Raw genomic sequence first — 14,072 nt, forward strand, 5'->3', positions numbered from 1 at the left:
TTGTGTTCTGATATACCTTAATATTAACAGAGCACTTTCTAAGGATGATTGTGCTAAGGAATGTTAATGTTGCACCTCATCCTACCACGTTATTGTTAGGTATGTTCAGCAATAATACATTTACAATTGGTATGATATATCTAGAAACTCCTACACATTAGAAATGATTGATTAAACAAATATAGTATTTTGTGATGAAAAAAATTGGAAATAAGCCATCAATGAGGGACAGTTAAATATTATGAAATGTTATGCAATGTTGAGAAAGAATACCAGATTTATATTAATTAACATGGAAATATCTTTAAGACATTGGTTAGGGAAAAAATCAAGTTTTGGAACTATATGTGTACTAATGTTTAATTAAAAAAAAAACCCAAAACAAAAAAAAACACTAAATTTGTTGAGATAAATGAGAAGCTATATCCCAAACTATTAAAGACAGTTAACTCTGATTGGACTTGTGTATATTAATTTTAATAATGACAATGTAGGCATGCTTTACTCATACACTTATTTTTATTATGGAAAATTTCAAACATAAAGTAAACACAATAGTATAACGAACCCTGAAGTACCCATCATGAAGCTGCAACAGTTATCAATATTCTGCCATTTTAATTTCATCTGTATCTCTACCCACTCTATCTTGATTACTATTATATTTTTTCAGTATATTTTTAGGTAAAATTTATATACATTGAAATGCACAAATCATGTACATACACTTTTGACAAATGTCTACACTCCTGTAATCCACATTCTATTATATTTAATATTTCCATATTTCTAGAACATTCTCGTATCCCATCCTATACTGTCCATTCAGGTTATTTTTGCTTTTTTCTAGAACCTTATATAAATAGAATCCTACAATATGAATTCTTTTTGTGTCTGACTTCTTTTGCTTGGCGTAACCTTTTAAAGTCATCAGTGTTATGGCATTTATCAATAATTCTTTCCATTTTATTACTAACATTCCTTTTTATGAATTACCGCAATTCGTTTTTCCTTTCTCCTCTTGATGGACAGTAGCAGTTGTGGTTAAAGCTGTTATGACATTCATGTACAAGTCTTTTTGTGGACATATATTGTCCTTACTCTTGGATAAATACCTAGGAATAAAATTTCTAGGTCAGATAAAAACTTAGGAAACATTTTTCAAAAGTGATTGTTCCATTTTTTTTTTTTTTTTTTTTTGTCGTTTTTTCGTGACCGGCACTCAGCCAGTGAGTGCACCGGTCAGTCCTATGTAGGATCCGAACCCGCGGCGGGAGCGTCGCCGCGCTCCCAGCGCAGCACTCTACCAAGTGCGCCACGGGCTCGGCCCATGATTGTTCCATTTTAAGTTCCACCATCAGTGTGAGAGTTGTGGTTGTTTCACATTCTTACCCTCATCTAGTTTTGTCTTTTTCATTTCAGCCATTTCAATGAGTGATGGCACCTCAGTGTGGTTTTTTAAAACATATTTTTAAAATTTTAAAATAGTAAAGGCTGGCCCGTGGCTTACTTGGTGCTGATAACACCAAGTCAAGGGTTAAGATCCCCTTACCGGTTATCTTTAAAATAAAATAAAATAAAAAAGTAGATTAAAAAGTTTGCCATTTTGACCATTAAAAGTGTACAATTTATTAGCATTAATTATATTCACAATGTTACGCAACCATCACCACTGTTTATTCTAAAAACCTTTTCATCCCCCTAAACAAAAACTCTACTTATTAAGTAACATCTCTCCACTTTCGTCTCCCCCCAGCTCCTGGTAACCTCTAAACTAGTTTCTCTCTCTATTAATTTGCCTGTTCTAGATATTTCATATAAATGGAAACTGCAATATTTGTCTTTTTCTGTCTGGCTTATTTCACCTGACATGATATTTTCAGACTTTATCCATATTGTGACATGTATTAAAAATTCATTACTTTTTATGGCTGAATGGTATTCCACTTGTGTATATGCCACATTTTGTTTATCCATTCATCTGTTGATAAACTTGGGTTGTTTGGTTATTGTGACTTATCCTGCAGTAAAGATTGGTGTACATAAGTATCTGTTTTAGTCCATTATCAATTATTTTGGCTAGATACCTAGAAGAAGTATTGCTCTGTCATATGGCAATTCTATGTTTAACTTTTTAAGGAACTACCAAGCTTTATTCTCAGGGGATTTTATTTGGCATTTCCCTGGTGACTAATGACGTTAAATATTTTTTTCATGTGTTTATATTTGTGATTTGTTTATCTTCCTTTGTGAAGTGCTTGTTCAATTCAAGTCTTTTGCACATTTTAAAAATTGGGTTGTTTTCTTTTTAATAGAGTTTTGAAGGTTTTTTGTATATTATGAGTTAAGTTCTTTGTCAGTATTTTCTTGTAGTCTGAGGCTTGCCTTATTGGGTACATACCCAGAAGTGGAATTGCTGGATCATATGGTAATTCTATTTTTAATTTTTTGAGAAACGGCCATACTGTTTTTCAAGTGGTGGCACCAATTTACATTTTCACCAACAGTGAACAGGGGTTCCAGTTTCTCCATATCCTTGCCAACATTTGTTGTCTTTTTTTTTTTTTTTTTGGTAGTAGCCATCCTAATGTGAGGAAATATGTGGTTTTGATTTGCATTTCCCCTAGGATTAGTGATATTGAACATCTCTTCATATGTGTGTTGGCTATTTGTATAGCTTCTCTGGAGAAATGTCTATTCAAGTCCTTAGCCCTTTAAAAACTTGGATTGTTTTGCTGTTGAGTTCTTTATACATTCTGGATATTAACTCTTTATTAGGTTTATGATTTGTGAGTATTTTCTCTCATTCCATAGGTTGCCTTTTTTATTCTGTTGATTGTATTCACTGATGCACAGAAGTTTAATTTTGATGTCCCATTTGTCTATTTTTGCTTTTGTTACCTTTAATTTTAGTGTCATAACCAAGAAATCATTGCCAAATTGAATGTAGTTTTTCCCTGGATTTTCTTCTAAGAGTTTTGTGGTTTTAGGTCTTTTGTTTAGTTCTTTCATTAATTTTGAGTTAATTTTTGTATAGGGTATGTGGTGAGGGTATAACTTCATACTTTTGCATGTTGATATCCAGTTTTACAAATACTGTTCATTGAAAAGACTGTCCTTTTCCCAATTGAATGGTATTGGCATCCTTGTTGAAAATTACTTGATCGTATATGTGAGAATTTATTTCTGGGCTCTATATTCTACTCTATTATATATGTCTGTCTTGATGCCACTACCACACTGTTTTGCTCATTGTAGCTTTGTAATAGCTTTGTAATAACTTTTTTTGTTTTGTTTCTATTTTATTTTATCAATATATAATGTAGTTAACTTTCATGTCCCTTTACCGATTCCTCCCTCCCCCCCCTTCTCCCCCCTGCCACCCATCAACATATCTGTTGACTTGTCTTAACAAGTTCAAGGAATTGTGATTGTTGTGTCTTCTTCCCCACCCTGTTTGTTTGTGTATTTATTTATTTATTTTTAGCTCCCATAAGTAAGTGGGAACATGTGGTATTTCTCTTTCTGTGCCTGACTTATTTCACTTAATATAATTTTTTCTAAGTTCATCTATGTTGCTGCGAATGGTAGTATTTCATTCTGTTTTACAGCAGAGTAGAATTCCATTGTGTAGATATACCACATTTTCCGTATCCACTCATCCAATGATGGATGTTTGGGCTGGTTCCAACTCTTGGCTATTGTAAATAGTGCCCCAATAAACACTGGAGTACAGTTGTCTCTTTGACATGTTGATTTCCATTCCTCTGATAATAACTTTTGAAGTCAGGGAATAAGAGACCTTTAACTTCTTATTTTCAAGAGTGTTTTGGGTTTTAGGGGTTCCTTGAGATTTCATATGAATTTCAGGATGGATTTTTCTATTTCTGCAAAATAGGCGCTTAGGATTTGTCTTAAAAGTAGCTTTTGATGAGCAGAAATTTTAAAATTTGATGTAGTTTAATTTTTCAAAAATTTTTTCTTTTGTGGTTATTGCTTCTCATGATCTGCGAGATTTCCTTCTACCCCCAGGTCGCCAATATATTCTCATCTGTTTTCTTTTGAAAGTTTTATAGGTTTAGCTTTTATGTTTAGGTCTGTGATTCATCTCTCATTAATTTTTGTGTATGTTTATGAGGTTAAGGGTCAAGGTTCATTTTTATGCTTGTGAATATGTTTGTTCTAGTACTATTTATTGAAAATATTATTTTTAGACTATCTTTTCTGTTTTGTCCTTTTGTCTGTCTATTCTTATGCCTATTGTCCTAATCACTGTCCTAATTACTAGAGTTTTATAGTAAATCTTGAAATCAAATATTGTTAGTACTCCAGCTATGTTATATTTTTCAAGATTGTTTTGGCTATTATAGGTCCTTAACATTCTAATGAGACTTTCAGAATCAGTTTGTTAATCTATATTTTAAAAAGAGAAAGAGGAATCTGCTGGGATTATAATTGGGATTACTTTGAAATTATAGATTATTGGGGAGAATTGAAATATTCACAGTACTGAGTTTTTTAATCACTGCTAGTGTATTCTCTACTTAATTAGGTTTTTAATATTTCTGTTAATGGTGTTTTGCAACTTTCAGTACAGAGGTCCTACATGTCTTTTGTTAACCGTATTCCTAAGTACTTTGTGCTATTTCGATGCTATTATAAATAGAATAAGTTTTTGAAAAATTTGTTTTTTCCCTTGTTTGCTAAGTATGTAGAAATTCTCTATTTATTTTTTGTGTATTTATATTGATTCCTTAGATTTCCTTAGGGTTTTCTGCATAAACAATCATGTCATTTGTGAATAGGAATCATTTTACTTCTTTTTCAATCTTTGTTTTTAATTTCTTTTTTCTTGCTTGATTACACTGACTACGACTTCCAGTGCAATATCAAATAGAAGTGGTGAGAACAAACATCCTAGTCTTGTTCATGATCTTAAAGGGAAAGCATTTAGTGTTTCACCATTAAGAATGATATTACCTATATTTTTTTGGAGGTGTCCTTTATAAAAAGAGTGAGGATGATCCCTTCTGTTCTTATTTTGATGAACATTTTTATCATGAGTAGGTGTCAAATATATGCTTTTTAAAAATAGTGAAACTTGTTTTTAGGACTTCGGAAGTGTAGTGAATTACAGACGAATTTGACATTGCCACTATCTTCATTACAAAAAACAGTGTTATATAACTGGCACACTAGCATGTAAATTGATATACTAAAAGTCACTTACACCTCGACATAGTTACTATGATGATTCTGTAGAATGTAGAGAAAGAAAATCTAATCACTAGCCTCAGTGATAACATTTCTTAAGCACTTCCTGTGTTTAATGCACTGAATTGGTGATTGGCAATACCCCCAGTGCCCCTGCTCTTGAGTTGAACCACGCATACTCATGTCCTTTTCTCTATTAGACTGTTACTCTTACGTCCATTTTTTCCTTTCTTTGGAAAGATGCTTTAGGAAGTTTAGTATGTCTCATTAACCTAATATTTCCTTCTTTCAGGTTAATTTCCTTTATTATGTGTAAATTCTTTTCCCTATGTACAGTGTACATGAAATGGACAGTAGTTGTTAAATTAAAAAAATCTAAATGTATTTACTGTTAGAATTTTTTCCTGGTATATCAAATACTAGCAGACTAGCTTTTAATGGTTCTCACTTTTGTTGTTGTTATTTTTTAAGACTGATGGTCACACTGGGCAAGGTGTTTTTAGGTCTTCAATCGTTTGTCCTTGGTTGTCACTGGGGTTGAATGGTAAAAAGCACAGAATATTTAAGAGAAAAGTGGCTTTTTTATCTGTGGGATGCTAGATGGAAAACCCTAAATCAAGCACAGGAATTTGGAAATTGCCATGCAACAAAAAGGAGATTCCCTTGTGAATCGCTGGTAGGATCTCTTGAAAATTAGAATGGGCCAGTCTGTGGACCTACTCTCATATCCACAGCAAGCCTACCAACTCCATGCTGTTCTTCAATCCCTTCTGATTAGAGGTCTTGCATACAGTTTGTGACTTTTTAAAAAATCTTATTGCTGGAGAATATTTGGTTATTTGTACCAAATGTGATAGGTTTCACAGCTTTTTAAATGTACTTTTTTGTTTCTCAGGCTTCCTAGATCACTCACAGTGGTATTCGTTGCATCTTACAGTCAAGCCTTATTTATTTTAAAAATCGTATTGGTATTCTAATGTGATTATTTCATGGAAAAATAGAATTTTAGAGTTAACTGATACCTTAGAAATCATATTTTCATATCCCCTTAGTTGTATTAGAAATGGTTTAACTATTTATTTAAGGACCGTAAGGTTACAGACATTAATTTTAAGATCATGGCATTAGAAGCATTGACTGGCTTCAAGGATAACTCTAGTCCCATACTTTGTAATAGTTATAGCATGCTTGTTATGTAATTTTGTACACTGTTTATTTCATTAGCGATGCCTAACACTTCCTTCCCCTGTTTACCCCGCTCAGACTTTATCTATTTCACGTGGAATCCTCACATGCACTCTTGTATGGAATTATTGCTGTGTTTATTACTAATTGGAATCCATGTTGAATTTTAGCAGGTATTTTTTCCCCTACATCAGCCTCTTTGATGGTAGCTGGGTTTGCTGCTGCTCACTGATTAGTGCCCTGAGTCTCAACAACCTTATTCAAACAAAACATCTTAAACGGAGGCATTAAACAGGTCACAGCAGTGAGCCATTTTGTGACTTTTGGTGCAATAAAATGGGTATGTTGTGTTTTGGAATATAAGACCTCTGAGTGCAGCTATTCATTTTCTTCATCTATAAAACATTTAAAAATAACAGCTTACATCTGTTTGGGGTATAACATTGCACGTTTTGAAGAAACACCACTGTTATGTAACGCCACACCAGACGTGGGGAGGGAGGTAGCTTTGTGACAGGCCCACGTTCTGTAGAGCTGGGAGGAGTGTTTGTTTTAACTGTGGAGCCTTGGTTGCTGGCAGTCCTCCTTCCACATGTGTGGAGCACATTTTCATTATTGTTTCTTCCTATTGTAAATGACAAGTGTGCACTACGATTTCAACTTGAAGAATATTTGAAAATTGATCATGTCAGGAGTTTATCTTATGAGGTATATTTCACTACTAGAGGCCACAAATAAATTTAATTATTTGAGCATTTATAGCACATTTAATTACCTTAGTCTGTCAGTTAATCTTGTTTTAGAGAGTAAAGTTGGGGTTTACTGTCGGCTCACTTTTTAAAATAAATACCCAATGGAATAGTTTGGCCATTCCAAATGTGTGATTTTTAAATTACTTTTTTAAACTGAAGGAACAATTTAATGAATAACTTTTAATAGAGGAAAACAGGCAAAATCTCCTTCTATAGAATTCAAAATCTAACAGTATTAAGTGCCAAATAAGTGCAGAAAACATTCAGTGCAGTTTTATGGGTTATTTTCATCATGAAGTGAATAATGCTAGCAAAGATTTTTACAATAAATTATAAAGCTTTTTTTATCTTACAACTGTGAAGCATTCTTGTTAAATGTGATATATTTACATTTGAGGGGAAAGAGTACAAAGAAAAAAATTAGAATAATCTATAATACTATTGTTAGTCCTTTTGGGTATATTTATTACATATTATAAATTTTTAAAAATTTAGAAAGGCTTTTAGCCAGTATTTTCATTTTGGTAATTAACTTAATTGGAAATAGAGCACTTTAGTTTCAAAATGGACAATGTCAGATGCTATTAAGTTTTGGTGGGGGGAGAAAAAAAAAAAAAACCATCCTAAACTAAATTTGACTCCTCTTGTGAACTTTGACATTAAGGGTTGGGTGGCTGCTTATATATGACAATGATAAACTTCTCTGAGATTCTAGTTTGTCAAACTAATCCAGGCTGTTGACATTGATATTTTTTTTTTTTTTTTTTTTTTTTTCCTTCTCACTGCCATTTTCTTCCTGAATGGGAGACAGATTTTCTTTGTGGTTACTGTCTGTCAAACTCAGGGCCATCCTTTGCTCTGGTAGTGTAAGACCAATGATGCTAGACTTTAAATTTCTGAGTACATATAAATATTTCAGAAATAATTCCCTTAATTCACGTGAAAGTAGATACCCATTAATTCCCCCAAACTTGTGGGGACACATACATGCATGTGCATATGTGCACATGTATGTGTTGATAATGTTCAAAGTCCACATGTACTTTTCACCTGCAATTGAGCTGAATACAGAATAACAATACTGGGGCCGTGGTGTGCTCATGGGCATCATCACTGCTGGCACTGGCTCATTGGACACTGATGGGATGTTATATAAGCTGGGGGGCATGGTCCACTAGAGTTCAGGCATTTTTATTTTAGGAAATACGTGGAGGTAGGTTTCTGTTTTAGAATTTTAGAAAATGTAGTTAAAAGCAAATTAATTGCACGGTGGATGAATTAATATGCAGATACATACATTTAGATGTCTTTTGGGTAGCGTAGTTAGACAAGCTCTGGAGTCAGGTTATCTGGGCTTCTTCCTAACTGTGTACTTTTAGGCAAGTTAGACAACTTCTCTGAACCTCAGTCTCCTTATCTATAAAATGTAATATCTAACTGTCTTATAGGGTTGTCATGAGGATTCAATGAAATAAGCATATGAAGTGCTTATTAGCACTGTGCCTGGCACATGAAAAGTGCCTGGTGATTCTAGCTCTTATTGTTAGATGGCTAATTGTAAATACTTACTACATAAGTGTGGTGATTATCTTGGCCACTCATACTTCATTACTGAAGATGACTCTTCTCCCTAACTGCGCCTGGGTCTGTATCAGGCGTTCAGGCCCACTTCAACTTGTGTCTGTTTAGAACCTCTCCACTCCTCCAGGATGGATTCGGTGTTCCTTCGCTGAGGAGTGCTGGGCTCCCACACCCACACTGGCTGCTCTGGTCCTGGAGTCCTGTTTCTCAACTTACTTTTGCAAGTGGCTCTGCGTCTCCTCTTCTTTCTTTCCTGCCCTCTTTCCCTCCACCTGCGCTTGCCTTCTCTCTGCATTGTCCTTTCTTCCCTCCCTCCTCTTCTCCCTCTTTCTCTTTCTCTCTCTCTCTCTCTCTTACACCCTCCTTTCTCTCCCTGCCACCACTTCTTCTCTTTCCTTCTCTCTTCCTCCTCCTCCTCTGTCTCTCTCTCTCCCCTTCCTTCCCTCTCCCTTTTTCACCCCTCCTCCATTCCTTTCTCCACTTTCTTCTTTCATTTCCTTACCCTCCATCTCTCTCCTCTCTGTTTCTCTTTTAAATCCTAACACTTTGTCTGCTAAGGAGGAGATAGCCTTAGGCCTTAAGCAGAAAAATGTCAAGTCTTTAAAGTCTTTATTACTTATGATGGGAAATACTTAGTCATTTCAGAAGTCAGACTCTGTCCATATTTTGTTTCTCTTTCCACTTCAAAAGGGCTTCACAGCACCATTTTATGTCCCTTGGGCTCAAAAAGTTAGAGGATCTACAGGCTACCTTCTCTTTCTAAACATTATTTATATACTACACCCATAAATTTGTTTAACGTTACTTTTGTTATATACATACATCTAAAATGAAATAAAGTTTCTAAGTAATAATTATGGGTTCATATAATAATGCAGGTAAACTCTGATCTTTCCACTTAATTTATTTGATTTCTTTTCCCCCCTCAGATTCCTTTTTCTTTGGTCCAGTTTCCACTATGGGAGTCCTTAAAAGTAAGTTTTTCAATCTTCATATAAAATTTATCTCTAATTATCACAAATACCCAACAATTTCAACATTGTGGAATAGTAGAAATAACATTGACTAGAAGTTTAAAAACTCAAAATTATTAATAGTTGAAATATTTTTATGTGTGATTTAGTCCAGCCTTTTAAACTTGTTCAAGTGTGTGTGGGACTAGGAAATAAACATAGCATGCCTAACTGAAATCCACCAATGTTCAGAAACATTTTTCTTCCGTATTGCTATTCTTTCTCCACCCAGTTGAATTTTATTTCACTTTGTGTGTACACGTGTATGTGTGTGTGCGTGTGTGTGTGTAGAAGTTAAGGAACAACGATAAGGGTAAGTAGAAAAGAACAAGGCCCTGACATTTTTAGGCTGAGAAGACCCTGGCCTCCCCCACCCCCATGTAAGGGCAGGCAGGAGGGGGAGCAGCAGGGGACATGGGGCTCTGACTGTCCCTTCCATCTTTGCTGCTCACCTCGACCAGGACAAGGAGCCCCTGGTGAGAAGGAGCAGAGTGTGGTGAGTTGGGAGTCAGCCTTGGGGAAGGTCACTCATCTATTTAAAAATAAGTTTTTAAAAACCTGTCTTTAAAACATGCAAAGACTTTGCATTAGTTTTTCATCTTCTACTGCAGTGATATTGAAAATTGTGGGTCATGATATAAAGTATGGGGGTCTTTGCAAGCATTTTAAAGAATATAATAAAAAAGAAAATATTAGAGAACATCTTACCTGGTAAGGATAAATATTATTTTGTAAAACCTTGGTGTTGTGTGTGCACATGTGCACACACATAAACACACGTACATTTCTGTACTGGGTTGCAATGTAAAATGGATTTCTCACCGTGGATAATGGTTACAAAGCCCTTGTTAAGTGAAAATGTTCATAAGTGCCCAAACTGTAAAATGACAAAGTATCCAGGTGGACATTAGATAATACGAAAATAAAGGAATTACCCCCATAATTTTATGGAGTTACTAACTATGGAGTGCTCATACACACTGTCTTTTGAAGACTATCTGAAATAAATTCTGTTGAGGTTATATACTAAGTGACAGTAAATTGAGACAAAACATTACTCTTTTAAAAAATAAACTCTGAAATATTAAGTATTGAGAAATATTTCCTATAAATGATCTGATTTTAAGGAATAGTACTGCTCACTTAATGTAGTTTTTTTGGTCTTTTGTCGTTTTGTTTGTTTTGTTTTGACCATTTCCTATGTTGTATGGTGAAAATAGATTTTTCAGGCAGTGTTTCAGGGCATGATGTAACAGCTATCCAATAAGAAGGTCACATTCCATTAGCATAACAGCTCTCCTTTTTAGTGTGTGACCAAAGAACAATGACGCCAACAGCTGTCCAGCAAACAAGACTCACTTTATTACAGTGTCTCAATAACCAGCATTCACACAGATTCTGCACACCCTAACATCCTTATGGTCTAACGATGCAAAGGAATGTTTTGAGGCCCAAAGAGGGAAGAAGTATAGGGTTTATTTCTTTTTAATATTAAGACCATTTCTAGCATTCTAGCTCGTTAAGAAATGTCTAGAATTTTTCAGAGTAATCATAGGTAACATTGCTATGCTTTAAAATTTTTCTTTGAGAAATGTTAAGATGCTGTAGTGTCTTTTTAAAATCAGGTTTCTTAAGGAATAATTTATATACAGTAGAATTCACTCTTTATAAGTGTACATTTTTATGAGTTTTGACAAATGTTTATAGCCACCACCATAACCAAAATAGAGAATCCTTCCATCACCCCAGAAAGTTCCCTCATGCCACTTTGTAGTTCATCTGCTTTCTCTACCCCCAGCCCTTGGCAACCAGTGTTCTTGTAGTTTTTCCCTTTTCCAGAATATTATATAAATAGATGTAGTGTACTATATAGCATTTGATATATTGCTTCTTTCACTTAGTGTAATACTTTTGAGATTCATTCATGTTGCTTGTGCTGATAGTTTGTCCCTTTGTTATCACTTTGTAGTATTCCATTGGTGTGTAGATGTACTACAGTTTATCTATTTGATACACATTTGAGTTGTTTCCTGTTTTTGATAATTATGAATAAAACTGCTATGAATATCTGCGTGTAGTATTTGTATGGACATATGTTTTTGTTTCTTTTGGGTAGGTACCTAGGCGTGGCATCACCGGGTCATAAGGAAAGTATACGTTTAATTTTATAAGAAACTGTCAAAGTGTTTTCCACAGTGGCTGTACTATTTTTCATTCCCACCAACAATGTATGAGAGTTCCAGTTGCTGTGCATCTATGTCATTTCTCGTTATTAGATTAAAAGAAAATTCAGCCATTCTAATTGTATTAGTCCATTTCTGTTGCTTATAACAAAATATATGGAACTGGGTGATTTATAAGAAAACAAAATTTATTGCTTGCATTTTCTGAGGCTGGTAAGTAAGTCCAAAGTCCAGGGAACACATCTGGTGAGAGCTTTGGTGTGGGTGACAGTGACAACAGAGTATCACATTGCAATAATGGTGGAGCAGAGAGAGAACAAGAGAGAGCTAACCTTCTTATGCATTCTCCTTTTAAAGCCCTCCAAACCACACCCATGACCACCATTTTTTATCTATTCACTACAGCGTGGTCCTACAATCTAATCACCTCTTTAAGGACCCACCTTTCAATGACCATAATAGGACTTCCCACCCTCTTAACAGTCATAGTGAGGGCCAAGTTTCTAATACATAAAACATGGGGACACAATTCTAGCTTTAATGAGTTTGGGGGGGACATTTAATCCATGACATTAATAGTTGTGTACTGGTATCTCATTGTGGTTTTAATTTGTAGTTTCTTTATAACTAAATAACATTTTGCAGCTTTTCATATAGTAGTGTTAAACATCTGAATGTGAAGTCACAGTGCTTTTGCAGAAGTGGACAATTTTTAACATTTATTTTTGTGTTTACAACTTTATCCATTTAAGCTTGCTATTGCAGCCATAGAGAGAGATTGTATTATATGGGAGGACTTCTCAATTGCGTTCATAAGGGAATACTACTCAGGAAAATTGTTCTCAGTGATGATTTTAGCAGATTGCATACTGTAGGGAGCGAGGGTCTGGAGATTGGAGATGGCCACTATTATTTTAAACTTAACTTTGTCTGAAATCGAAATCATCACCTTTCTTCTAAAATCACTTTCTCCTGCTGTCTCCCCCATTCCTAATAATCATGCCGCTATCTTCCTGACCACCTGGTCTCAAACGCCAGATTAAAATTTGATTCTCTTGTTTCTCTTTCTCCATATCACATTACTCATCAAGTTTTGTTGACTCTCAGCTTTTGGAACCCGTGCCCACCTTATATCAGATTTTTAGTGCCTTATGCCTAACAGGTTCTAACAGGTTCTCACAGGTTCTCTACTTTCTCATCCATTGTACACACTGAATCTGTGTGATCTTCCTTAAACATTTTTTGAAGTAACACTTATGTTCTCAGAACCTTACAACTTTCTAAAAATTCTGAAAGAATTTAAGAATCTCCACTCTGTGTCCCTAAGTGGTTTTTCCAGCCCCTTCCCCCTACACTTTTTTTTTTTTTTTTTTTTTTTTTTGCAAAATCCTTTCTCTCAGCCAGAGTGGCCGCCTTACTACCTCTGTATTCTTCCCTCCCCAGCCCTCTTGGCCTTCCCCTCCCCTGTTCTTTGGCTCTTTTCTAGAATGTGCTTCCAAAGTTCTAAATGCGTTGCATCTTTCAGAGCTCAGTTCAGTTTTTGATCTGCTTGAAGTCTTCCAGTCCAGGCCTTGAAGATCTACTGTTGCTTCTCTAACATTTGTCTGTATTGCTGATTGGTATTTAATCACACACTCTATTGTGTTTAAAACATCTTAGAACTAAGAATGTTTGAACATGGCCTCAACCCCTTCCATTTACAGATAGACAACACATGTAGTCAGTGTCCCTTCATGTCCTGCTGCCTTTGAGCTAGGCATTGCTCCACTCACAGGAATGCAGGGGTGAATGAGACATGGCCCATGCCCTTGAGCTTAGAGTCTATCAGAGAGGCACACGACCCCCAGACAGCTCAATGTAATGTCTATAATTGAAGCACATGCGAGTAATGTGGGGGCCAGTCCCCGACTCTCCAAATTCTGTCACTGTACCACCTCATTTTTGTTTTTTTATAGTGCATATACTTAAAAAAAGTATTTTAGATGAAAGAGGACAGGACACCATAAAGAAGAGGGGGAAGTAAAAGAGGTAAGTTATCATATCCAGAACCTCAGAGAAGAACATTTTCCTTTAAGATTTATGTTTACTCTGGAACTTTCTGTCTGCCCAGCGAGAAGAGAAAAATGATGGACTTCATGGTTCTT

At 35.2% G+C, this 14,072-nt stretch overlaps 1 protein-coding gene across 3 annotated transcripts in view; it reads left to right on the forward strand.

Annotated features, from left to right (window-relative positions):
* SLC25A26 (solute carrier family 25 member 26) overlaps positions 1-14,072 on the forward strand; it is a 155,834-nt gene that overhangs the window by 109,568 nt on the left and 32,194 nt on the right. For 2 of the 3 annotated variants that reach the window (XR_010024847.1, XM_063113333.1), the window contains exon 6: positions 9,662-9,706. The exons of the other annotated variant lie outside the window; for it this stretch is intronic. Coding sequence is in view for 1 of the 2 variants with exons in the window: in XM_063113333.1 (XP_062969403.1) it covers positions 9,662-9,706 (45 nt within the window). In the remaining variant the exon portion in view is untranslated. The remainder of the gene's footprint in view (positions 1-9,661; positions 9,707-14,072) is intronic. 3 annotated transcript variants of the gene reach the window in all.

The sequence above is a fragment of the Cynocephalus volans genome, chromosome 11 (genome assembly GCF_027409185.1).
Source record: "Cynocephalus volans isolate mCynVol1 chromosome 11, mCynVol1.pri, whole genome shotgun sequence".
NCBI lineage: Eukaryota > Metazoa > Chordata > Mammalia > Dermoptera > Cynocephalidae > Cynocephalus > Cynocephalus volans.